This window comes from Spermophilus citellus, assembly GCF_964194105.1.
Source record: "Spermophilus citellus genome assembly, chromosome: 9".
In the NCBI taxonomy this organism is placed as follows: domain Eukaryota; kingdom Metazoa; phylum Chordata; class Mammalia; order Rodentia; family Sciuridae; genus Spermophilus; species Spermophilus citellus.
In genome coordinates this window covers 118733979-118760584 of record NC_138191.1, presented here as the reverse complement: position 1 = coordinate 118760584, position 26606 = coordinate 118733979, and the positions used below count along the sequence as shown (strand labels likewise).

Genomic DNA, 26606 nt, shown 5'->3' with positions numbered 1-26606 from the left:
TTTGGTACCAGGTATTGAACCCAGGGGCGATGAATCACTGAGCTACATCTCCAGCCTCCTCTCTCTCTATATATCCATAGTTGTAGATGGACACAATACCTTTATTTTATGAGAGAGAGAGAGATTTTTTAAAAATATTTATTTATTTATTAGTTATTGGCGGACACAACATCTTTGTTTGTATGTGGTGCTGGAGGATCGAACCCGGGCCGCACGCATTCCAGGAGGGCGCGCTACCGCTTGAGCCACATCCCCAGCCCCGAGATTTTTTTAATATTTATTTTTTTAGGGCTGGGGATGTGGCTTGCCTGGCATTCATGCGGCCACATACACCACATACAAACAAAGATGTTGTGTCTGCCGAAAACTAAAAAATAAATATTAAAAAATTCTCTCTCTAAAAAAAAAAAAATTATTTATTTGCCCTCAAACCCGGAGGCAGCAAGGACCCGCGGAGGCTTCTACCAGGGAATGAGGGTTTCTATTTGCACTTTTAGACAAATAATCTGGTACCCATGAGACGTTGTGTGATGCAACAAGAATTTGGACCTGGGCCAGCTGACAACATGAGCAGCAGTGTCAGCTGCTCCTGAAAGACAGACTGAGGGAGAGGAGGACCTAGGTGGGGCTTTAGTGCCTGAGTCATTGGAGGCCAGAGAGGGAGCAGTTTTGGGGTGCTCTGGGGCTGAGGCTAGTTTGCGAAGTGCTAGGGACTGAGTGGGCAACGAGGGTGGAGCTCCAGGCAGATGAGACGAGGGCGACAAGAGCCAGCTCTCTGCCACCTGTTCCTGCTTGTACTGCCCTCAGCTCCTTCTGGGCTTCCCAGCCCTAGTCACAGCCCCCTCCTCACAGCTGAGTTTTCCTTCTGGAACCCTCTCCTCCAGCCTGTCCTATAGCCTGACAAAGAATCTTAACTGGAGAGACCTTAGATGTGAAAGCAGAGGCTTGGTGCAGGGAAGGGACTTGCCAAAGTCACACAGCCAGGAGGAGACAGTGCTGGTCTCAAAGCCTCATCTCCTCTGTCTTATCCAGGGCTCTTCCTGGGGTAGACAGATCTCTCCTGAAAAACTGGCCCTGACTGAGCCCCTTCATGGGATCATTTCACAACCTTGTATTGTGTGCATACTCGGTTGCATTACGAATTCACTGGCTGGTTCTACTTATTTGTTCAATTTTTTGCAGTGCTGAGGATTAAACCTAGGGCTCCGTCCACATGCTAGGCAAGCCCTCTATGCTTATAAATCCTATGCCTTTAATCTCAGTTCCTCAGGAGGCTCAGGAAGGAGGATCACAAGTTTGTGGCCAACCTCAGCAACTTAGTGAGACCCTGCCTCAAAATAAAATATAAAAAAGGGTTGGGGATGTGGCTCAGTGGTTAAGTGCCCCTGGGTTCAATCCCCAGTACTGAAAAAAAAAAAAAAAAAAACCCAAACAACAACAACAAAAGTCCCTCCTGAAATGGTAACTTGTATGTTAAGCAAATTTACTGTGTGACCTTCTGCTTTTGCAAAGCAAGCCCAGAGCGAATATGGTGGGTGACAGGGAGTCAAAGACTAATTTTCTGGGGAGAGAAGCTGTGAGGTTAATGGCTTTTGTTGGCTTTCGGTTGTAGACGTTGTTCTTGTTTTCTTTCTCTGGAAGGTCCAGGAAATGGGTGTGGGTCAGTTTGTTCACAGGAAAGATGGGCTGGCACAGGAGAGGCAGTCTGAGCAGCCCTGGAGGGGAGGCCCCCTGCACGTCCACATTTAAGTTTTCCTGTAGGGCCTCGCATTGGAGTTTTTCTTGCCTGGGCTGCAATGTCCCTGTGACTTACCCAAGTTGTGAGCAAGGCTGGTTAGTGGGCAGACCTGGAATTAGCCTGTGGTTAGTGCTGACTGAGGAGTGAAAGAACAGAGGGATTGTGTCTGAGCAAAGGTGATTTGGAACCTCGTGGTGCCTGAAAGCTGGGATGACAGGGGAGAAAGCAGAGCAGCTGTTCAGCTCACGGAGACTGGATGCTCGGCTATCTTATTGGTTAAGCTGTGAGGTTTTCTTCTTTCTTTTCTCTGTTGGTGCTGGGGATCGAATCCAGGGCCTTGCACATGCTGGGCAAGTGCTCTACCACTGAGCCCCCCACCCCTCACCCCGCCACCAAGTCTCAACGTGTGAGTTTTGGAATCAGATAGTTTTTTGGTTTTGGTACCAGGGATTAAACCCAGGGGTGCTTAACCACTGAGCCACATTCCTAGACACCCCCTCCCCCATTTTTATGTTTTATTTTGAGATAGGGTCTAAGTCTTTAGGCCTCGCTAAGTTGCTGAGGCTGACTTTGAACTTGTGGCCCTCCTCTGCCTCAGCTTCCCAAGTCACCAGGATCATTAGTGTGTGCCACCACGCATGTCTCAGACAGTTTTGTTTTGATCCCTAGGTCTACCTTATAAGCTGTGTAATCTTTGGCAAGTTAATTGACCTCTTGGAGCCAATTTCACTATTAAATGAGCCTAAAAGATCTCTATCTCCTAAAGCTTCCACGAGTGTTAAATGAGATACTATAAATGTATTGATATATAGTGTCTGTCACATAGAATTCAGTTCACTCCCATGATGGGAAATTGAACTCTTTGAAAGGGAAGAGGAAGCCAAAGAGTAGACAGCAGGAGATATGTTGTTATCATCAATTGTTATCCTATTGATAATCATTTCTCTCACTTGGGATGTAGACCTTCATTTAACTCTTCCGGTTTTTGTTACCTTCATTTCCCTTGTGACCCAACCCTCATGAAATGCCCTTCGTAACCAGATTTTACCTAGGAGAGAGGCCTCAGGAAACCTGGGCTTTGGGAGGAAGCTGGGCAAGGCAGACTGGTGTGCCAGAGGGAGGCCCAGCTTTCTCCTGAGCCCTCCAGTCCTCTCTGACCTCCAGACCCACAGGTGGCAAAGGCTGGGGGACTTCAGGAGGGCGCTGGAGGCTGCAGAGAGAGGAGGCCTTCTCTAGAACCCAGGCCTGGGACACAACTAGGAGGGAAAGACATGGAAATGGACCCTGCCTTGTTAACTTGCTTGCCCCTGAGGGTAAGGGGAAGGCAGCCCTGGCTCTGGCAGGCAAGTAGCCAGGACTAAGCTCTCCTGAGGGAAAGGCAGGGCGATTCCGGCTTCTCACACTTGCTGTGGAAAGAGAAGGGAGACGTGGGCCATGTGCAAGTCTCCTCAGGAGCTTTCTTTTCATTTTGGTAGAAGCTTTAAGAACAAAACAAATCACATTTCCACATGCAATGAAGGAGGCCCAGCCTCTCTCCTCAACCCCTCTTTCCCATCCTTTCCTAGTGAGGAGGGGGACCTGCCATGCTGGCCCCTTCTGTAGGATTAATGGCAGATGGAGATTTATTTATTAATTTTTATTTTACTTTATTTTTTGGTACTGTGGATTGAACCTAGGGATGCTTAACTACTGAGCCACATCCCTATTCCTTCTTTTATTTTATTTTATTTATTTATTTTTTTTAAAGAGGGGGGGAGAGAGAGAGAGAGAGAGAGAGAGAGAGAGAGAGAGAGAGAGAGAGAATTTTTTAATATTTATTTTTCAGTTTTCGGTGGACACAACATCTTTATTTTTATGTGGTGTTGAGCACGCCAGGCAAGCACATTACCGCTTGAGCCACATCCCCAGCCCTTATTATTCTATTTTGAGACAGGTTCTTGCTAAGTTACTAAGGGCCTCACTAAGTGCTGAGGCTAGCCTTGAACTTAGGATCCTCCTGTCTCAGCCTCCCATGTCAGTGGGATTATAGGCTTGCACCACCTTGCCGGGCTCTGTTTATTTATTTTAAAAATGAAAATAGCTTTGTTGGATTTGTTTCCTGCTTACTGTAAAATATTTAGAGATTTGCAAAAAGCTATATATATATGTTTCTTTTGTATGAAGATATGAAATAAAATCACATAATTCCATTATCCAGAAATAGCCCCTGCTAGCAGTTTGGTGTCAAGTTTTCTACACCTTGGTTTCTTCTGCATTCATATCCAGGCACCCAGAGTCAGCTGGAGTTTCAAGATTGTGACAAGAAGAGCTTGAATCCTTCATTCTGTGCCTAATGAAAATTCCCTCTTTAGAACTTACATATGTTTCCAGGGGGCTCAAGTGGGCCCAGTTGCCTCTGGCTCCTACCAGAGTCTTTATTCTATAGTTCTGGTGTGTAACCCTTGGGCCACACAGCCTGGGGTTAACTGAGACCTGGGATTTCGTTACTTTCCTACATTTTCAGAAAAGTCTACCTGCAGGAGAAAGCGTGTGTGTATTATAAACACACATGGAGGGTTGAAGGGTGAGGTTATATTTCAGGAATACTAACGATTTGAAATTGATCCTTGCCGAGGGGGAAGGTTCTCGGGTCCCTGTTCAGGTGGGTGCTCCATCGCCCTCCTCCTTTCCTTGCTTTCTGGTGGCCCCCAACACATTCATGTCATTGCCATCGCCATCTCCTTGGCTTGCTGTCTGAGAGCTGATGCCCTTGGGTTCACACGTTCCTCCCTGAAGAGTCTGCTGCCATCTGTTAAGATTACAGTCCTTTCTTCCTGCTAGACACATCCATTTTTTCAAAAAAAAGCAAAAATGGGCTCAGTCAATACATTCTCTGTGACAACGGCAATGATACTTTCTTCTCCATTTTAGGAAAGAAGAAACTAAAACGAAAGTCTTGGCCTATGCCTAAAAGCTGCTCTGCCCAGCTATTTGTGGTCAGGCCTTCCTATCAGTTGGAGCAATGCCCTTTCACATACTCATGAACATATCTAACTAATGAGTTTAATGCGGTATTTCTATTACCTGTTTCTTCCCCTGACTAGAGCATGAACTCAGGGAGGCCACAGACCGTGTCTGCTGTGCTCATTGCTCTGTCTTCAGTCTTAAATGCATAGTAGGTTCTACCAGGCAGAAAAACCAAACCAGGGCTGGGCTTGTGGCTCAGTGGTAGAGCACTCACCTAGAACGTTCAAGGCCCTGGGTCCGATCCTCAGCACCCCATAAAAATAAATAAATAAAATAAAGGTATTGTGTCCAACTCCAACTAAAAATAAATATTTAAAAGAAAGAAAGAAAGAAAGAAAAACCAAACCAATGGTGTGTTTGTATAGAGACATTCATTTTAAGGAATTGGATCATGTGATTATGGAGATTGGCAAGTCCAAAATCTCTAGGGTAGAGCTGGAGACCTGGGAAGAGCTGATGTGGCAGCTCAAGTCCAAAGGCTGTTGGCTACATAATTCACTGCTCAGGGAAAGACAGGCTTTTGCTCTAGTCAGGCCTTCATTGATTGGACAAGGTCCTCCAACATTGTTGAGGGCCATCTGCTTTATCCACAGTCCACTGATTCCAATGCTAATCTCATTCAAAAACACACTCACAGAAACACCCAGAATAAAGCCTGACCAGATATCTGGGTATTGTGGCCCAGGCAAGTTGATACATAAAATCAGCTAATGTAGCAACATGATAATTTTTGTGGGCTAAGTAGATGAATGAATGGACTTCAGAAAGGGAATCCTGCACCTGGATCCTGCATTTGGCAAAGAAACCCCAGTTGGGATGTGGCTCAGTGGTAGAGCACTTGCCTAGCATGCACGAGGCCCTGAGTTGGATCTTTAGCACCACAAAAAAAAAAAAAAAAAAAAAAAAAAAAAATGAAAAAAAAACACACACACAAAAAAAACAGGCTTTCAGCCACTATAAGGCTTTTCAGAGAGGTGACCAGAGCCAGCCTGGGGCTGTTGGCAGAGCAGGGAAGACATTCTCCTACAAGTACTCTACATTTTACCTACACTCACATCTGGCATCATTACAGAATGCTCATGTCTGGCATTGTTACAAAGTAGCTCTTTTGATAGAAACACTTATTACCAGTGTGATCTGAAGCAACTGAGAATTTATTCTCTTAAGGACAGCAACATCTATGGGGGCTGGGGATGTGGCTCAAGCGGTGTCACGCTCGCCTGGCATGCGTGCGGCCTGGGTTCGATCCTCAGCACCACATACAGACAAGGATATTGTATCCTCCGAAAAAAAAAAAAAAAAAACTAAAAAAATAAATATTATAAAATTCTCTCTCTCCCTCACTCTCTCTTAAAAAAAAAAAAAAAAAAGACAGCCACATCTAAAACCTTCTCCTGTAGGTTCAAAGAAGCTGAGAGCAAGGCTTGGACTCTGCTAGGGCTTTCTGATGCCTAACTAAGCCCCTCCTCAAATCATTACCCACTTTATTTTTTTCTTTGTACCGGGGCACTCTACCACTGAGCCACATCCACAGCCCTTTTTATTTTTTTATTCTGAGACAGGGTCTCACTAAATTGCTTAGAACCTCATTAAGTGATTGAGACCAGCCTCAAACTTGCCATCTTCCTGCCTCAGCCTCCCGAACAGCTGGGATTACAGGTGTGCACCACCACACCCAGCTCAATGCCCACTTCTTTGTGCTTTCTACCCTCCAGCCACACCATGCTACTTCCTCCCAGTACAGATCCCGCAGGGAATTTCCTCCTCTGCATTTCACCTTGTTCTTGGAATGCACCTATCCCTCTTCTACATTTCATTTGTTTATTCTTCACTCAATGATCCCCCCCCCCCCCAGTGCTTGGAGTGGAACTCAGGGCCTCATGGGTGCCAGACATGCACTCTACTACTGAGCTACATCTCCGGTCCTACAAATATTTCTTAGGTACCTGTAAGAGGGCAAGTGTTCTCTTTGCATTGGGGACACAATGATGAACAAGAGAGACGAGGTCCCTGTCCCCTGGAGCTCACATTCTGGTATTGGGTAAACAGACAGAACTCAAGCCAGTAATTGAACAAGATAATTTCAGGTGGTAACAAGCGCTGGGAAAAGGTAATGACAGGTTACAAGCAGGTTGATGAGAAAGATAACATAGGCTGGGGGCGGAATGTAATTTAGATGAGAGCTCAGGGCCGCTGAGTGGGGGCTCAAACACTACCCTGGCTTGTGGCTGGCACTGAAGTATTTACTTATTCAATCAACACATCTCGAGCACCTTCTGTTGGGTGGCCAAGTGTTCCAGATTTCCAAGGTCTGAGAGGTTTCCATGTCAAAACCAGGAGGGTCCCAGGCAAACCAAGATTATTGGTCATCCTGTCTCCTGTGTGAATGTGAGAAGGCAGGGCCCATGGGGATCAGAGCCATCACAGTGGCTGCAGCAGCAGAGAAGGCTGCTCAGGGACAGAGCAGAATGGAGGGAGAGGAGAGGCAGAGAGCAAGGCCCCCGGATGCTATTCTTGGTCCCAGAGCCTTCCTACAGCAGGGGTTTCCATTACTTGCAACCAGAGTCCTAATTGACAGAGATAATACTCAGATAATAACCGGAACCAAGGGAGTATGTGTCTTCCCAGAGGGGTCTGCAGTCTGGGGTACAGCTGTGGTACAATGTGGAAGGGCCCCGCCTATCTGGCTACCTCCCCAGGAAAATCTTCCCCATCCATTTGACTCAATTGATGGTTTCTGTCTCTCAAACTCTCAACAGCTTTAATGACGTCTCTCATGACACCGCCACCTCCTTTATGTCTTAGACATCTTGCAGATTGTACAGGTTCATGTATGATTCACTGTTCATAGTGTCTAGCATATTCTTTTTATAGAAAGTGCTCAGGCCAATTATTACATGTACATAAGGAGCTCTACACATCTGAGAGGAGTGAATATTCTTATCAAGTAAAAAGAATCTTTCACAGGCAAGGCTGGGATGTAGCCCAGTGGTAAAATACCTGCCTAGCATGGAAGAGGCCTCGGGTTCAAGCCTCAGTACCCCCAAAAAATAAAAAATAAAAATCCCAAGCCATGCAAAAGAATCAGACACAGAGTATAGGCCTATAGTCTCAGCTACTCAGGAAACTGAGGCAGGAGGGTTCCAAGTTTAAGGCCAGCCTGGGCAATTTAGCAATACTTCGTCTCAAAATAAAGAGGACTGCGGATGAAGCTTGGTGATAGAGATTTTGCCTAATATGTGTGAGGCAAAGAGGTTTTGTACCTTGGATAGGAGGGTGTCTGGATTCCGTCTCTAGTGCTGCAAAATCAATCAATATAAATAAAAGTACTTGTAGTACATAATGCCTGATAGATGGGCCTCCAACTCTTCAGAATTTGAATATTAGTAATCACACTAACAGGGGTTGGGGTTGTGGCTCAGTGGTAGCGCGCTTGCCTGGCATGCATGAGGCACTGGGTTGGATTCTCCACACTACAAACTAATAAATAAAATAAAGGTCTATCAACAACTTTAAAAGAAAAAGTAATCACACTAACAGCTCTTTATTCGGTGCCCATTTTATGTGCTAGGTGAGGAGAGGAAACCCTGTGGCTCAGAGAAAGTGATTTGCCCCAAATTTTTACATGTCATGGAACTGACCATAGAGCCTCATGTTCAAGCTGCAAACCAATGTTCTCTTGGCCCCTTCAGAATTGTGGGGCAGAGTTTTGGTTGCTCAGCCCCTCTCCCAGGTCTCCTGTGGTCTGATTGGTGTCTTCTGGGCCAGCCCTGGGTCTGTCCTCACCCTCTTAAAGAGGACAGGCCTCTGGTCACTGGGTTTGCCGGTCTGGCCAAGTTGGGAGAATTCGGCTCCCTGGAGCTGCTGCGGTTGCCATGGTACCTTCCTGGGCTCCTCTAGTGTAAACCTGGGGGCGAGCTGTTTTGAAGCAAATGGGGAAAACAGAAAAATTTTTCTACTAATGTGGGCAACTAGCAAACAGCCAGCCTCTCCTTGAAATTTCCTCCACTGCCTTGTGGGTGGGTCTCAGGGCCATGGAAATCAATGCCTTCCCTTCACAAGTGAGGAAATTGAGGTCCAGAATGCTTAGTGTTTCCCAAAGAGGTTTTGTACCTTGAATAGGAGGGTGTCTGGAACCAGAGAGACCTTGGTTCCAATCCAGCCCCTGCAGGTATTGAGTGACTTGAGATGTGCCCTGAACCCAGGATTCCTCACTGTAAATGAGGATCATAACTCCCTTCCCTGAAAGAGTCCTCTGAAGGATTAAAGGAAATACCTATACACCCAGCACTTCACAAAGTGTCTGGCATGTGAGGAGATGCCCATGTCTGAGGTCACCCTGCCCAGCGTGGGCAAAAGTGTTATGGGACTCGGGGAATGTATGTTCTGGTCTTGACTCTGCTACTAACTTGCTGTGTGAATCATCCCTTCCCCACTCTGGTCTTCAGCATCTTTTTCAGTAAACTGAAGGAGGCTGCTGAAGCAATCTTTGCAATTCTACAATTCTGTGCTTCTTGGGACAGGATGCTGATCCTACCAGACTGGCCCTGGGGTCCAACCAGGAGGTCAGCACCCTGAGGCTGAGGGCCCCTTTGCAGGGAGAGGGAGAGATGCCTCTGAACACAGGGACTCCCCCTGTGGCTGGGTGTCAGCACCCAGTCTGGCTCCTGGGAGCCTACCTCTGGCACAGGGCCCTGCCCATGCTCTGTGGGGAAGAGAGAGAGAAGAAAGGGGACAAAAGACAACTTGGGAAGAGACTCAGACTTGTCATTGGGAGGACCCATTAGATTAGACAGGGTCAACTTAAGCAATTTTTGATGCCCTTAGCGTCAGTGTGGGTACATGGGATGGGCAAATTTGATGCTGTGGACAGTCATTGCTAAAGATGAGGGAGGACGGGGGGAGTGGGTTATTAGGTTATTATTATTATTAATGTTGGATGTGATTATGCCAGTGGAGGGGCTGGGAGAAGGGCTTGTTGTGGGGCAGGAGGCTGAAGGGATTAGCAGAGTAGAATAAGCAGAGAAAGAGAAAAGGACCAGTTTTTGCCTAAGGAAATGACAGCTTGAAAGAGAAATGTGGAGCCAGGTGGAGGCTATCAAAGCATGTCCACTTCCACCATCAGGCTGTTCGCTCACTGCCCCAGGAAGCTGGCAGGGGAACATTGTGCACTGTTCCCAGAGAAGAAGTCTGGAGAAGGCCCTGCTCCCTACTGGGCCACACCTGATGGCCTGGGCAGCTGGGCCCATGTCACAGGGTTCCCTCACTTTCTGCTGGTAATACTTCGGCCTGGGTTCATGGAGCTCCGGTTGGTTCTCCACTAGGGAACTCTGAGGTGGTCTCCCAGTCTCTGTCCCTTCCCTGCTGCTGCTCCCTCATCCTCCAAGTTCCTTCTGATCCCCCCTCATCACCCTCCACTTCAAAGGAGTAAACAAATCCTATAATTTGATGTGTGAGAATTAATTCAGGCAGTACTCAGACTACCATGCAGAACCTGTACCCAACCCTGGCTAAATCCCAGGGACAGGCTGATCTAAAACTGGGTTTGCCTGGACCCACAAGATGAAGAAAGGAAGGATAATAAGCATGGTTATTATTGTTATTATTTTAATAGCTTTATTTTATTCATTTATTTTATGTGGTGCTTAGGTTTGAACCCAGGGCCTCACACGTGCTAGGCAAGTGCTCTACCACTGAGCCCCAACCCAGCCCTGGTTATTATTATTATTAATATTAGATGTGATTATTGATAATAATGGTAGTAACAGAGAATGCTGCAAAATGTTTGTTTCAGGCTCTGGAACAAGCTCTGTATTTGCACTGCCTCGTTTATCTCCTTCATAATTCTATTAAGTAAGTATTGTAACCAGGTATGGTGTCTCATTCCTGTAATCACAGTTTCTCAGGTGACTGAGGCAGGAGGATCACAAGTTCAAGGCCAACCTGGGCAACTCAGAGAGATGCTGTCTTAAAAATAAAAAAATAAAGCCGGGCGTGGTGGCACACACCTGTAATCCCAGTGGCTTGACAGACTGAGGCAGGAGGATCATGATTTCAAAGCCAGCCTCAGCAAAAGTGAGGCACGGAGCAACTCAGTGAGACCCTGTCTCTAATAAATACAAAATAGGGCTGGGGACGTGGCTCAGTGGCTGAGCGTCCCTGAGTTCAATCCCTGGTACCAAAAAAATAAATAAATAAAATGAAATAAAAAATAAAATAAAAAGGCCTAGGGATATAGCTCAGTGGTAGAGTGCCTCTGGGCTTAATCCCCAGTACCCCCCCTCCAAAAAAATAGTATTGTCATCATTGCCTCTCTTTTTTTGTCTTTTTTATATATATTTATTTTTTTAGGTGTAGATGGATACAACACAATGTCTTTATTTTTATGTGGTGCTGAGGTCATCATTGCCTCTTAACAGATGAGGAAACTGAGGCTTGGAAAAGTTCAGATGCTTATCCAGGGTCACATAACTTGAATGCAGCTAACCTAGCATTGGAACAAGTCTATGCTCTTAATCACAGAATTCTACCTCTCAGTCTCCAAGTAGATGCATTTTTGCCAGTAAGCCTGCCTTGGGTATTTTGTTGTAGTAATTCAAAATGGATAAATATATGGGGGGCACTACTATTGAGCAGTCAGCTAAGACTGCTCACAGTCCCAGGCACAAGGAGGTAAAAGGAGATTTTGCAGTTTCAATTCCTCTAAGCTAGCATGCTTCTGAGAAGGCTGATCTTACCTGTCTTTTGTTGATACCTATTCTAGACCTCATGGTAGTTTCTCTAATAGGTATATATGTGTTTACTCCGTGACACTCAGACGAAAACCAAATTAAATCAAATGAACTCTGCCTCTGCCCCATCCATCAGAGTTGTGGGAAAATCCAGCCTCAGGCCTCAGCCGTGTGGGAGTAGGGTGAAGGGTGTGGTCCAGTCCTTCTGCTCATTTGAGGTTTACATGATCCTGTAAACTGGGACAAAGACCTTTGGCAGTTGATCCATCAAAGTCATTTCTTTTTTTTTTTTTTTTAAGATTTTTTTTTTTTTTGAGAGAGGCAGAGAGAGAGAGAGAAAGGAGAAAGGGGGGGAGAGAGAGAGAAAGGGGGGGAGAGAGAGGGAGAATTTTTTTTTTAATATTTATTTTTTAGTTCTCGGCGGACACACATCTTTGTTTGTGTGTGGTGCTGAGGATCGAACCCGGGCCGCACGCATGCCAGGCGAGCGCGCTACGGCTTGAGCCACATCCCCAGCCCCCATCAAAGTCATTTCTGAAATGCCTTTTTTCAAGCCTCAGGGTCCATTCAGAAGCAGGAAACTGTCTCTGCTCTGTTGACCCTGAACTTGTTACGGAACTTTTCCTGGGTCTTACCATCCATCAAATTTTCAAGGAACTTCCTACCTTCTTGGTCTTCCCTTTCTCAGGGATCCAACTTTCTGACTTGCCTTGGACCACATTTCCTCTTCTGGTCCATTCCCTCCTCCTCTGGACAGACACAGGCCTCCCCAGTAATGCCTGGATGGAAGGGTCTTCCAGAACCCCAATCCTGACTATGCTTGTGGGAGATATTTGCCCCAAGGCAATGGATGATGTATGATATAAACTAATCTGGGGGCATCAGGGAAGGAAGTGGCATCTCAGCTGAGACAGGATGGAGGTGTCAGAGTGGGTAGGTGACAAGGGGCCAGAGAGGGGCAGTAGAGTGTTCCATGCAGAGAAACCAATAGTCCTAGTGATAGCTGATGCATATTGAGAGCTGCCTGTATGCCTGGTACTATAAAGTAGGTACATCTGTCCTTCCCATTTTATGAATGAAAGTTCGTGTGTGAAACTTACAGAAATTAGGTAACTTGCCCAAGGTCACCTGGCTAGCAACTGATGAACTGAGATTTCAAATCCAACCAATCTGATGCCAAAGCCCTCCCCTTAACCACTGGGATAAACCTGGAGGAGAGAGGAAGTTATTTGGAGAACCATCAGGAGTTTATTTTGGCTGAAACAGTGTGGGAAAGAGAAGATAGTATATGAGGTAGAAAGAGATTCAAGTGCAGAGTCCCTGCAGCCGTGTGACCGCTTGAAGGGAATGTGGGGAGCATGTCAGTACTGTTTCAGGAAGAAATGGAGGTGTGTTAGACTAGAAATACAAGGAGCCAGTTGTGGTGGAGTATTCCTGTATCCCAGACCCCGGCAGTCTGAGGCAGGAGGATCAGAAGTTTGAAGCCAGCCTGGGTATCTTAGGGAGAACCTGTCTCAAAATAAAAAAAAATGAAAAGGGCTGGGGATGTGGTAAAGCACCCCTGGGTTCAATCCCCAGCACCAAAAAAAAAAAAAAAAAAAAAAAAAAAAAAAAAAAAAAAAGTTAATTAATTCTTTAAAAAGGGCAGAATACCCCTGGGTTTCATTAGAGTTAGGGATGGGCCTGGGGATGCACTTCAGTGGTAGAGCACTTTTCTAGTATGCTAGAGGCCCTGGTTTGATCTGTAGTACTGGGGAAAAAAAGACTAAAGAGTAAAGAACAATGACAGAATTCATGGGTTATAAAAGAAAAATGGACAATGGGCAGGACTTGGTGACTGCTTGGAGGTGGTGAAAGAGAGAGAGAAAAAGAATGAGACCCAAGTGAAAACTGATGTGTAACTCAAACAGCCAGATGGATTGTACCCATCCTGTTTCTTTCACCTTCTGTGTCTGTGGGGACCTCACCCAGGCGCTCTCTGTCTTCCCAGCTATCAAATGAGGATAATGAAACCTGACCTCCCCATGTATCCGGATGGTGTCAAGATAAGATGAAGTCATCAATCTGGAAGTGCTTTGGAAAGTCAAAAGTACTTTGCAAATGTAAGTGGTTATTATTTTATGGTTATCTTTATGGTCCTCCTCCCTCCTGGGACTTGCAGATGGAGCCAGACTGAAAGGCAGCCCAGGGGGAGCTGCCAGGCGAGGCGAGGCAGCCTCTGTATTTTCCATCAGGCAGATCTGTCTCTTTGGCAGGTGGGAGCCACATTCCCACGTACTAAATTGTTAATAGCTTCCCCAGGGAGTTCCTTTCTGCTCTGACTCCTTCAGTGATTTCTGTTTCTCTGTGGCTGACGCCTTCTGATGCCCTGGGTTGGCTCAGGATTTCCCACCCAGTTTTTTTTTCTTCTATTTTATTTTTGCTTGGTTTCCCCCCTGAAATCAGGGATGGGACCCATCCCATCAAGCAGAGCCCAGACTCTGATAAACCAGGGATGGAGATTTGGATCTACTCTTTGTTCACCAAGAGTAGGGACAGACTCAAGAATCTCTTGAGTTCCAAAGGACTCATAGCTCTTCCCAGTGGGGGACAGCTGCTGAACAGAGGCAGATGGAGTTCTTGGTGAGTGCTACACCACAGGAGCACACGGTATAGCAGTTGGGAGACTGGGCATTGAACCTCCATATTATATTGGCCTGGCATCTCAGCTCTGGCTTCGGCAGGCCTCCCAACCTCTGCCAAATAGAAGAATAATCGCAGTAGCTCATGCCTGTAGGGCTGCTTGAGGATAAAATGAGATAATTCACGACACACTTGGCACAGGGCAAATGCTTCATAAATGGGAGCCAACAAGAATATATATGAGGTTATGATGACAAATTCGAAAATCCCTTTTAAAGATAAATTAGGGGCTGGGGTTGTAGCTCAATGGCAGAGCCTAGCACGTGTGAGGCACTGGGTTCAATTCTCAGCCCTGCATATAAATAAATAAAATAAAGGTCCATTGACAACTAAAAAAATATTTAAAAGAAGTTTTAAAAAAGATAGACTAAATAGCTGATATTCATGGAAGACTGGATTATTTCAAAGTAGAGTCATCTTTAGTTATCCTTGGGGGATTTGCTCCAGGATCCCCTTGGATACCCAAACCCAGAGATACTCAAGTCCCTCTTATAAAGTGGTATAATATTTGCATATAATCTCCTGTATACTTTTAATTATATCTAGAATACTTATAATTTCTAATACACTGTAAGTTGCTACACAAATAGTTGTTATACAGTATTATTTAGGAAATAATGATGAACAAAATTCTGTACATATTCAGTACAGATGTATTTCTCTGTCTCTGTCTTTCTCTGTCTCTTTCTTTCTTTCTTGTTGTGCTGAGGATTGCACCCAGAGGCACTTTACCAGTGAGCTATATCCCCAGTCCTTTTTCTTAATTTTTTATTTTGAGACAGGATCTTGCTAAGTTGCTGAGGCTGGCCTGGAACTTGCCATCCTTCTGTCTCAGCCTCCCAAATTACTGGGATTACAGGTGTGTGCCATTCCGAACAGTATATATATATATTTGGGGGGCGGGGACAGTACTGGAAATTGAACTCAAGGGCGCTTAACCACTGATCCACATTCCCAGCCTTATTTTGTATTTTATTTAGAGACAGGGTCTCACTGCGTTGCTAGGCTGGCTTTGAACATGCTGTCCTCCTGTCTCAGCCTCCCATGTTGCTGGGATTAAAGACGTGTGCCACTGTGCCAGGCTCAGATGTATTCTTTTTAAAAATATTTTTGATCTTCAGTTGTTGAATCCCAGGATTCAGAACCCACAGATATGGAGACTCAACTGACTTCACTTTGGTGTTTTTTTGCTTTTGTTTTTGTTCTGTGCTGGGCATCTAACCCAGAGCCTTACACATTCTAGGCAAGTACTCCCCCTCTGAGCTATACTCCCAGCCCTGACTGTCATCACTTTGGAAGGCCATTGTGGAACCCCCTTTCGAGGCCTTTTGAGTTTCCATATGCTCTTCCAATGGCCAATATAGGAGACATTCACATGCACTTGACATGTATGACAAAGATTATTTCTTCTTCTTCTTCTTTGGGCCTCATTAAATTGCTGAAGCTGACTTTGAACTTGAGATCCTCCTGCCTCAGCCTCCCAAGCCACTGGGATTATAGGTGTGACCCACCACACCTGGCTTATAATTTCTTGATTGCAAGCTCTCAAGGGAGGGACATTTTGACTCATCTCCTGGTTTGACAGCTCATGTCTATATGGTTTTTCTCAGCAAAGTATCCATGGTTTTACCAGCTCTCCCTGCTTCCTGCACCTCTCTACCTTATAGATGAACAAATTCAGGCCCAGAAAGGTTAAGGGAACTTTTCTCAGTTTTGTGCTTCCACCAGAGCTTTCCACCAAGGAGGGATTTGGAAGGCAATTTTTCAAATATATATTTGTAGATGGACACAACACCTTTATTTTGTTTATTTAGATTTTTTTAATGTGGTGCTAGGAATCAAATCCAGTGCCTCATGCATCCTAGGAAAGCGTTCTACCACCTAGACACCACCTCAGCCCCCAGAATGCAATTTTTAGAAACTCTTTTCAGAAGTGTGGGATTGGGGTGGAGAGAGGGAATGGAGGCATAAGAAGGTAGCAGCAAACACTGGATTGTAAGTTTACTTCTCCAAGACAGGGGAGGGCTCCGAGGCCATGCTCAGAAAGATTGGCAGACTCACTTGCTGATCAGCAAAAGCCAAGGTGACAGGTGGTAGAACTGGAAATTAGCATTTTAGTTCCAAATAAGATGTGATTAGAGCCCATTCTGTAAAGGGTTTTAGTTGCTTAGAAGAATTCTTAGGTCTGTAGTAAGCTATATATGCCCTGTCTCCCACTTCAAAAAGGACCCACCCAAGTTGGAACTGAGCTTTTTTATGCAGTCGCTCATCAAGTGAGCACCTGGGTGTCAGGGACTATACCACGATGAGGTACAGAAATGCACAAGAGCAATGAACAAACAGAGCTGACTCAAAGAAACATGGGAAATTATGCAAAGAAGACAAACACCGTACTGTGAGAGCAGATAGCAAGGCAGTCTGGTCTCATTGGGATCTGGTCAGTGAAGGTTTCATGAAGGAATTGAGAATGAAGCTGAAACTTGCAGGATGAATATTAATAGCATGTAACTTGGGGAAGTGGCCTGGCCTTCCAAGTGGAAGGAATAGAATGTGCGAATGTCCTGAGGTAGGAAAAAACATGGTTTGTCAAAGAGATGGAGGAGGCCAGAACTCCAATAAAATAGTCCTTCTCTTCCCTATTCCAATCTCTCTCTCCTGGTGCTAGAAAAGTCTCTGAGTATGCCAGACCCTTTGAAACAAAGAAGAGAATTTGGCAGCACATGATCACTGCATGTCTGATGAGTTTTTAGATGGCTGAATGGGAAAGCCTTGGGGTGAGGGGTTTGCTGTAGCTGGTAGAGGGACTTGGACAGCCACTGAGGAGACAGAGAGGAGAGAGTGGAGAGGGGAATGACCTTGGAAACCCTCCCTGGCTTCCTTCAGTCCCCTGACCACAGGGCCTTTGCAGATGTGCTTTCTTTGTTTGGAACCGTCTTCCCACATTTCTTCCCTAAGTTATGCTTCCCCACTCCCCACCCAAACTTTCACATCACACTGGTTTTGTAAAGACCCTTCCCCTTTCCTTAATTTCAACTATCATCTTCAATCATATGGTTTTAGGATTAATGTCTCTTTCTTGCTCACTGTTCTATAAGTGCAGGGAAGCCCAGGCTGCACCTGGTTTTGTGTCCCACTGGATCCCAATAGTACTTGGCTCTTATATTAAATACTCTCAAATATTTGTGGTGCATAGCTGACCATGTGGCAGATGCCATTAATCTCAGCGACTCAGAAGGCTGAGGCAGGAGATCTGCAAGTTAGAGGCCAACCTCAGGAATTTAGCAAAGACCTCTCTGCAACTTAGCAAGACCCTATATCAAAATTTAAAAAGTGCTGGGGATGCAGGTCATGGTAGGGCGCCCCTGGGCTCAATCTCCACTACCCAAAATCGTGCAGCCAATGAATGGGGTGCAAGAAAAGCATGGCTAATAAAAGTTCTTTATGGAGCACTTTCTATGTGCCCCACTGAGCTAAGTTTTTCCCCTCTAAGTTTCACATGTTTATTACAGAACCAATCTACTAGTGCAGAGCATAAAAACAAAAAGAAAATCAGATTCTCAATGAAACATGTCCAGCTGTCCAGTCAGTGGTGACATTTCAGCTTGATACGGTAAGATAGTGACCTTGATAAAATGCAAATATGTATGCCATCTCACGTGCAATTCCTTAGACCACTTGGTTCTTTCCCACGTCTCCTCTGAATTTATTACCGGTTTTCATCCGAATCCCTTAGGGGAGTGGGACGATTTTGCTTTTGTTTCTTGTCCAGGAATCGCTTGATCCTGTAAGTCTTATGAGAAGACGTGGCAAGGAACGGAGTCCAGCACACACGGCGACAGCGGAGAAAAGGAGACCATTGAGTTCTGTGGTCGCATTATCTTAATCTCCCCGACAACTCTCTGAGTGAGGTAGGGAGGTTTTCCTCATTTTACAGATAAAAAGAATGAACTTGAAATGGTTAAGTGACTTGCTCAAGGTTACTCTGCTCGTTAGTGCAGAAGTGGGAGGCGGGATTCACATCCAGGTTCTTCTGACTCCAAAGTGGCAAGGGGGCGGGATGTGAGTCCAGGCTGGAGTGGGGGCGCACTCGAGCCCGCAGAGTCTAACCAGAGAGGGGGCTGGAGACTCCTCGGCCCAGCTCCGAGCCCGAGCCGGTGGTGCAGCGCCCGCCCCCGGTTGCGGGCGCAGGCTGGCGGACGCCTCCGGGCCACGTGGTGCGCGCGGCGGGCGCGTCCGAGGAGCCCGTAGCAGCTCCTGGCTCACAGCGCTCCGGGCTAGGCGAGCGGGAGGACGCCGTGTGCTGGGTCGGTGCTGGCGGCAGGGCAGGCGGAGGAGGCGCAGAGAAAGCCGGTCGGCCAGGACGCTGCAGCAGGCGGCGTCGGGGCCGCAGCTTCGGCCCTTCGTGCGCCCCTAGCGCCAGGTTCCTGCGCCCTGGGCGCACCGTGGAGAGGGACCCGGAGTCGATCGCGGGGCCGCCATGGAGCCTGTCCCCTCTGCGGATGCCGAGCTACAGCCCCTGATTCTCACCAACGCCTCGGACGCCTTCCCCAGCGCCTTCCCCAGCGCGGGCGCCAATGCGTCGGGGCAGCCGGGCGCTCGGAGCGCCTCATCCCTCGCCCTGGCTATCGCCATCACCGCGCTCTACTCGGCTGTGTGCGCAGTGGGGCTGCTGGGCAACGTTCTTGTCATGTTTGGCATCGTCCGGTGAGTCCACTGCGGGCTGGCGCCGCGGGATTTGGCCCCGGAGTCAGGATTGTGACCACGGATTTGGGACCTGGGCTTCGACTCCTCCAACCTTCGCACGAGGTCCAGAGGGGAGGGTACTTCTTTTGAGAGTGGACACAGAAATGAGTGTCTTGTGTGAGCGTGTGTGTGCGCGCGTGTGCGTGCGCGCGCGCTTGCTTCTTGAGCTTGCCTAACATTTAATCATTCGTTTGCATCTCCTTGCTTCTGCACCAGGGTTGTGGGACAGTTTGGCAACAGTTTGTGTCTGTCAGTTTTCGAGTGGGTGATTGTGAAAGTAAGAGTATATGTTTAGTCCTCTGAAACCTCAGGGGTGGGCGGAGATGCTCTACAGTGCTTTGGGCCTTCGGGGTAGACTGATGAATATGGACACTATGCAGGTGGTGGGGACAGTGTCATATTTGCACCATGCTTGGGGGGTGCACTTACCAAGTCAGATTTGGTAACTATGTTGGGGTCCCCGTGTTGGTGTGTGCTTGTCCCAAACCATCAATTTGTAGTTCTTTCTGAGAATGAGATGTTGACTGTGATGTTTCTTGTCAAGCCTCTGAAACCCCAAGGAGAGGGGTCATCCAAAGTGGTTTTGGGCACCCATCTTTGTGCAGCTACATATGCTTGCCATTGGAGAGCCCATGGATACAATGGTCAATGGCTGTGGGCTGTCTAATAGACTCTCTTCTCCCTTCCCCAGTGGCCATCTGGTCAGGAACTCTGGATATGACTCAGAAAAGGCTCTGATCTCCTCATAAATGTCCCTCTCATTTTTCTCTTTTCTTCCTTAAAGTCTTTTTTTTTTCCCCCCAAGACAGCAGTGGTTAGTTTGGGCAGCAGTGGAATTTGTGCTTTGACCTCCTCAAAGTGAGGTTCTCTTCTTAATATTTGCAGAATGTTCTGAGACTTTGTCAGTCTAAAACATCATCAGTGTTTCCCAGAAGTGGCCCTCCTGATGTCACCCTGCCAGCTCAGATCTGGGCAAAAAAGATTGAGAGGAGACTCCCATCCTTAAACAAGAAAGATGCCCTGGGATTTGCTGCTGTTTGAAATGGGTCTCCCATACTGGTGGATCCAGGACCTAATCCTGAACTTTTCTGGGCAATGGTGTCACCAGGTTGGGAAGAGGACAGATCATGGGCTCAGTGGTTAGAGATGTGAACCATGGTCCCAGCCCAGCCCTGAGACCTATGCCTTATTGCTCCTGCCTCAGCTGCCATCTGCCTCAGTTTCCCTGTGGAAGAACAGAGACCCAATCTCCTTGGTTGAACAGTATGAATTCCAGAGTGTGGGGGCTCTGCAGGGAAGCATGTTGGAGCATCTAATGGAGTATGTGGGTCTCAGGGGTCTTTGGCATTGATGACCTCTTTGCTCCTCAGGAAGAGTGGAAGGTACAAGAGTTTCCTGAGCCTTTAGTGACTCATCACCAGCTACAGTGGGAAAATTTCCCCAAACACAGGGAGGGCTTATCTTTGCTTTGTGTTTTTGTCAGTGAATTTCCCCACTCTTAGAGTTGGGCTGACATGGGTTTAATCCCTGTTCTGCCACAAACTGGCTCTGTGACATGGGCACGTCTCTTGGCTTCTTTGAGCCTCTGTTTCACCCATAGATGGGGAGATAATAGAACCTCCTTCAGCAGGGTGGTTGTGAGGTGTCAGTGAAGGGGTGTATCTAATGCAGCTGGCTTGGTGCCTGGACCCAATAAATGGAAGCTGTCTGTACAATGAGGAGGAGGAATTTTCCAGATCCTACAGGATCCAGGGTTGATTCAAGAAGGGAACATGAGGGAGGCACTCATCTTAAGGTGGGCCTGAGAGTGGATACAACTCGGAGAGCTACATGCTCTCTAGGGGAGCTCCAGAAGCTCAAGTCTGGGAAAAGCTGAGAGTCAGTTTGTTCCCATCTCCAGCCTTTTCCCCAGGGCCTCTGGCTGCTGGGCTGATGAGCACAGCTTTCCTAAGACCATTGAGCAAGGGAGGGCCTCCTGCTTCTCAGGGACTGCTCTGGGGAGGCTCTGGGCTCAGCCTGCTGGGTGCATTTCCAACCAGCCTTTTGGAAATCAATTGTCAAATGTATGCAAATGGCATAGCTGGCTTCATAGGTCCCCGTGTTGCTACATTTCCCTGGCTGTCTGTCTATAACAGTCTCTGGGTCTGAATGAGTTCACACTCACCTATAATCGTGTGCAGTAGGCCTTAGGATCACCATCATCCTTGTCCTCATTTTACAGATCAGATGAGGAATCTGCTGCTCATGGAGCTGCCAGGTGACTTGTTCCTTGTTACTGCATCTGGCACCAGACTCAGAGCTAAAGCCCTAATGTTATGACTCCAGATTCAGAACTTTTTCTGAACTACCTGGGGTAGGGGAGAGTCAAAGCATTGCATAAAGAAGGTTGGGAGAGTCCTGTCCCTCCTCATAACATGGATCCTCAGAACATGCTGGAGATCCTGAGAACTGGGACCCTATATGTTATTGAGCCCATACATTTCAGACTGCTGTCCTTAGGGGTGGGAGGATGATGGGGGCTGAGAGGCAGGCTCAGCACAGGGCAGTTATCTAAGGGTCAGCTTCTTCAGAAAACTCCCAAGAGCAGTGGAGAGAGGGCAGCTGAGGATGGAGGGAAAAAATCCCCTGGTTCCCTGAAGGACTCCTGGAGCTCTGAGCCACCTGTGATTCCCTGGCCACCCATGTCGGGCCTGGCACAGCCAATAAACAAGCCCATGGATTGGTTACATAAAGAAGTGATTGATGAATTGTGCCAATCAGGCCTGAGCTTTGGCAGCTGAAGGCCAGGGAAGGATTTCAAGGGAAGATCCAGAGGACCCCTGGGGCAGGAAAGCAGGGTAGTGCAGTGGGCAGAGCTGGGGTTCTGGAGTCAGACACGTGAATTCAAATCCGCTGACTGCTTGCTGTGTATGTGGGCTAGCCGCTCCTCTATGGAAGCTCACCCCCCACCCAGAAAGTGGGAATAGCAACAAGCCTTCCAAGGGCTGGAATGAGGCTTAAAGGAGATGAAGTATGAAATCTGAGCCTTTGAGACCCTGAGCCCTTTGAGAACAGGGAGGGCTCTGTGTGAAGGAGTGAAAAGAATTAACTCGTTCAAGGAAGTTCCAAGGATGCTGTTGGATACTGAGATCCAACCGTGAGGAAAAAGGAAAAAATCCCAAATGTGCAGCTGTGCCAAGGGCTTGTGGGGTGGGAGAGGGTCTTGCCTAGTCAGAGATCAGAGGTGCACTCTTCAGAGCTGCAGGATGAGGAGACAGAGGTGGAAATGGGGACAATGACAGGGAGGAGGGCCTGAGAAAAAGAACCAGGAATCTCAGAATGCCAGAGCCCACCGCACGGCTGCACTAACCCCCTCCTCACTCCACGACCCGCCCGAGGAGCCCACTCATCCTTCTGGGTGCATGAGAATCACCCTCTTAGCAGACAGCCTGGTGGTTCCCAGGAATAAGGTTTCCATGAAGTGCAAGCAAGATTTCTCAGGACAGCTGGTCCCTAGAGTGGAGCATCACCACCTGCTCTGCAGTGAGTCCAGCCTGCCTGGGGACTCCAGCTTGGGGGTGCCCTGGGTCCTCAGTGCAGACCTGGACAACCGCTCCTTCTGGGCAGAGCCAGTGCCCTCAGCTGTGCTGACATCTCAGAGAGTTTCCACCAGTGGTCCTTTGGGTATGGTGGAATTGGAGGGTTCAGAAGACCCTTATCTTCGGCAGGTGACCCCCTGACCCCTCCACTTCCTGCCCCAAACTTTCTGGTTCGCCCATCCTGGACTCTAGGCAGAAGAATGGAGTCAGTATTTTCCCACCTGGTCTGTTCTAAAGGCTTCCTGCCTCCCTGCCTCTACCTCTCCCCATCCTGGGTTGGGCAGGTTTGCACCCTACCGTCTCTACCCTCTCCCAGTATCCTCTGTCTCTTTCCAGCCCCAGTTTTCCTCTGTGTGACTGTTTCACGTTGTATACTTCTCTGCCCCTTGATATCTCCTCATCCTGGGTCTCTTCTGGCTTTTCTCCTTGTATCAAATGCCAATTGAGGTCTTTGGCAAGCTGGCTGGACTCCCTGAACCTCAGTGTCTTCATCTGTCAGATGCACCACCTCATAGGTGCTTGGGTCCTAAAGATTGGATAAGTGATGTTGGTGAAGCAACTTGTTTTCCCTGCCATTCCAGGTGACTGCCACACACAGCAGGGAGGATGGGCCTGGCCAGATGGCAGGGGCTGTGGCAGGGTCACAGTGAATAAGGGGTTCTGGTTGTCCCTTCTGTCTTCTGAAGTGTAAGGAGCTGCCGGGAAAGGTTCTCAAGTATTAACTGCAGAATTGGGAACACTAAGTCCCTGTCTTATTTTTGGAGGCCCAGCCTGTGCTTTTTGTCTATTTCTTTCTCCCCTCTCTTTCTCAGGTTAGGGAAGGGGCTGTTATGGCTCGGATGTGAGGTGTTCCCCAAAAGCTCACATGTGGGACAGAGCAAGAAAGTTCAGAGGAGACATGATTGGGTTCTAATAGTCTTAACCCAGTCAGTGAATGACTCCCCTGATAGGGATTAACTGGGTGGAAACCGAAGCGGTGGGGTGTGTCTGGAGGAGGTGGAAATTGGGGTGTGGCTTTGGGTATATGTTTGTATCTGGCCGGTGGGCTCTCTCTCTGCTTCCTGATCACTGTGTGAGCTGCTTCCAGAGGTGTTCAGTCTCACCTTGATTCCTGAGGAGTGGAGCCAGCCTTCTGTGGACTAAGACCTCTGAAACTGTGAGCCTGCAGATAAACTTTCCTCCTCTATAATTGTTCTGGTCAGATCTTTTAGTCACAGCAGCAAGAAAGCTGAATAAAACAGGGGCCAAGGGTCTCCAGGCCAGGAGAGATTCTGGTGAGAAAACAGTGTCACGTTGAAGGTCACAGCCAGAGGTGAGCTAGTACTGGGTGGGTCTCAATCCCAGCTCCCCCACGTCCTGTTGGTGTGGCTTTGGACAAACAGCTTAACTTCCCTAAGCCTCATTTGCTCATTTGAAAAATTGGGAGGTCATGATTGGTAATTGGGGAGATGAAGTGGGGTTATGCATATAAAGGCCTCAGCCTAGCACCTGGCACACAGTAGGTCCTTAATGCTACATCCAGTGTGGCCAAACTTGCGGTTCCAGGGAGGGGCGAAGGGGGATAAGAAAAAGCCTCATACACACAGATGATTTTGAAGATAAAGCTGGAGTCCGTGGAGGGCTGCTCTCTGATGGAGAAGCAGATCTAAACAGTGACACCAGCAATCTTTCTTTATATATGTCTCATTATCAGGTTGATGACTATACGAGCATTATTCTTTGTATTCAGGAAAATTACAGAACTAGAAACACCAATGCAGCTTTTCCACATTTGCAATCCTCAGTTGCAATGTGCACTGTTGGGAGATTTGTGTAGCTCTCGGGGAGGCCCGTTGCTTAAAGTTTCTGTTAAGCAGGTGCAGGAGCTGCAGAGCTGGTGAAACGTTGTGGTTGTCTAGCAGGAGAATTCCTCTATCCCTGGGAGCTATGCGCTTGAGTTCAAGGTTGAAGCTAACAGGAGTCTTGCACAGAGCCTCCTCATGCAGAGCATTACCAAAGGAGCTAGGCATTCAATGCCTCTGCACAGAACATTCCTAGGCACTAAGCATGCCACAGCCATGAGGTCATCAGAGACCCTCAATCTCAGTCACTGTTCTCCTATTCTCTGTCTCTGCTCTCCACACTTCGATATGTGTCAGTCCCAATTAACCAGTATACCTGCAGCTGCCGCAGGTGGGCAGAGTGGGTGGCTGTTGAGGTCTGATTATCTTCATTTCCTACCTTGTGCCCTGTCCTTTGTCTTACATGGGCTGCACATTTAGTCAACAAACATTTGCTGATATTGACCCCTGTGCAGGCTCCTAACACAGCCCTGCCTGGGAGCCCCTGGTTAGGTACAGCTTCAGGGACAGGTGCAGGGCTGTAGGGTCCAGTGCAGGCACCTGAACAGACAGTGGTGGCAATGCCTGGGACCCAGTCATGGAAGGGGAGCTGAAGTTGGTTATATGGAAAGGTGGAGGCTGAACATTCTAGAAAGAAGAAACAGCTTGGACAATGAAAGGCCCAGTGGATGATGAGCGATAGAGAGGGCAGGGAGGTTCACTGTGGCCAAGTGGATAGCACTGGACAGGGTGGCTGCGCTGATGGAGAGGCTTCCGGGACAAAAACAGGAAAGGCCTCATGAGCAGATGTCCTCCTCACTGTGGTTGTCAAAAGCAACTGCTGTGCCCTGAGTGGGATCTGGGTGCCAGTGATGAGCCCGCCACCTTCATTCCTGCCTTCTGAAATTCCTGAGTAGGTACAAATGTTGGAGGAACTTCATGAGCCAGCTCCAGGTAATCGGAAGGGGTCATCTGGGGGTAGGGGACAGAGAAGGACTGGAGACAGGCCTGGTGTGGCTGTGCTGAGGCTCCAGCTGCCAGCCCGGATGTGGGTGCTGAGACTGGGCAGGCCCTTTGGTCCCACGGTAAGGTCAGTCATGCTGGGAAATGAGAGCGCTTTGGGTCACAGGCCAGAAGATGAGAATTTGGGAACAATCTGTGCAGAATGATGTTCGAGAGGATGAATTTGCTGTGGGGGTGGACTGGATGGGGAGAGGCTCCATGTGGGGGAACCAAAGAGGCTGGTGCAGGGCCGTGGAGAGAGCTCATAACCTTGGACAGGTCACGGAGACTCTGGCTCAGCATCCTCTTTCCGGAATGCAGCGCTGCTTCCTAGCAGGAAGGCGGAGGCTGGGTCCCGGTGACCTCAGGTGAGGCTGAGCAGGGAGAGCAAGCAGCAGCCCTGGTTCTGTTCCCTCTGCATCTCTTGGCCTGCCACTTCCTGGGTCTTGGGTTCATTCCCTGGGGAATGTGTGTGACTCATAGACTCACCAGGAGGAGTCACTGAGTGGCCTCTTCCTGAGCCTCTGCAGCATAAAAGAGGCTTCTCCAAGCTGCACCACAGACCTTCAACGGGAGCCTTCTGTTCCCGTTCACAGATGAGGACACGGGGCTCTGAGGGAGCAAGTGCCCCTCACAGCAAGAAGGGCAGAGTCAAGACTTGAGCCCAGGCTGTTCTGACTCCCAAACCACTCACCATCCACTCTGCCTTTGCCAGCCACGAGACCCCTGGGGAATGGAGCCGGAGCTGGGGATGTCTGGTCAGAGAAGCAGGAAACAAGGGTGGGGAATGGCTCAGAGTTGTCTGCTGACCTCTGAGGCCTGTATGTGGGGCGTGGAGGGCTTCGGCACAGAGCCAGGCATTTAGTATTCCATCCATGTTTTCTGAAATTCTGCCTGTCTAGGAGAGGAGTGAGGCTTGCTTCTCATTCATTTGGTGGACATTTAGCAAGCCCCAGAGAACTAGAATTATTGGATGGATGCTACAGGGAAACTTTGTCAGCTCAACATTAGAAATTTTCTTTTAGGGGGCTGCGGATGTGGCTCAAGCGGTAGCGCGCTCGCCTGGCATGCGTGCGGCCCGGGTTCGATCCTCAGCACCACATACCAACAAAGATGTTGTGTCCACCGAGAACTAAAAAATAAATATTGAAAATTCCCTCTCTCTCTCTCTCTCCTCTCTCACTCTCTCTTTAAAAAAAAAATTAAAAAAAAAATAAATAAATATTAAAAATTCTTTCTCTCTCTCTCTCTCTCTCTCTCTCTCTCTCTCTCTCTCTCTGTCTCCTCTCTCACTCTCTCTTTAAAA

General features: G+C 47.9%; 1 protein-coding gene across 1 annotated transcript in view; it reads left to right on the top strand.

The window, feature by feature from the left end:
* Nucleotides 1-18211: 18211 nt before the first annotated feature.
* The window catches only part of OPRD1 (opioid receptor delta 1), a 44380-nt gene continuing 35985 nt past the window's right edge, over nucleotides 18212-26606 (top strand). Inside the window, exon 1 of the mRNA XM_081308432.1 lies at nucleotides 18212-18861. Coding sequence (XP_081164558.1) covers nucleotides 18635-18861 — 227 coding nt within the window. The 5' untranslated portion in view covers nucleotides 18212-18634. The remainder of the gene's footprint in view (nucleotides 18862-26606) is intronic.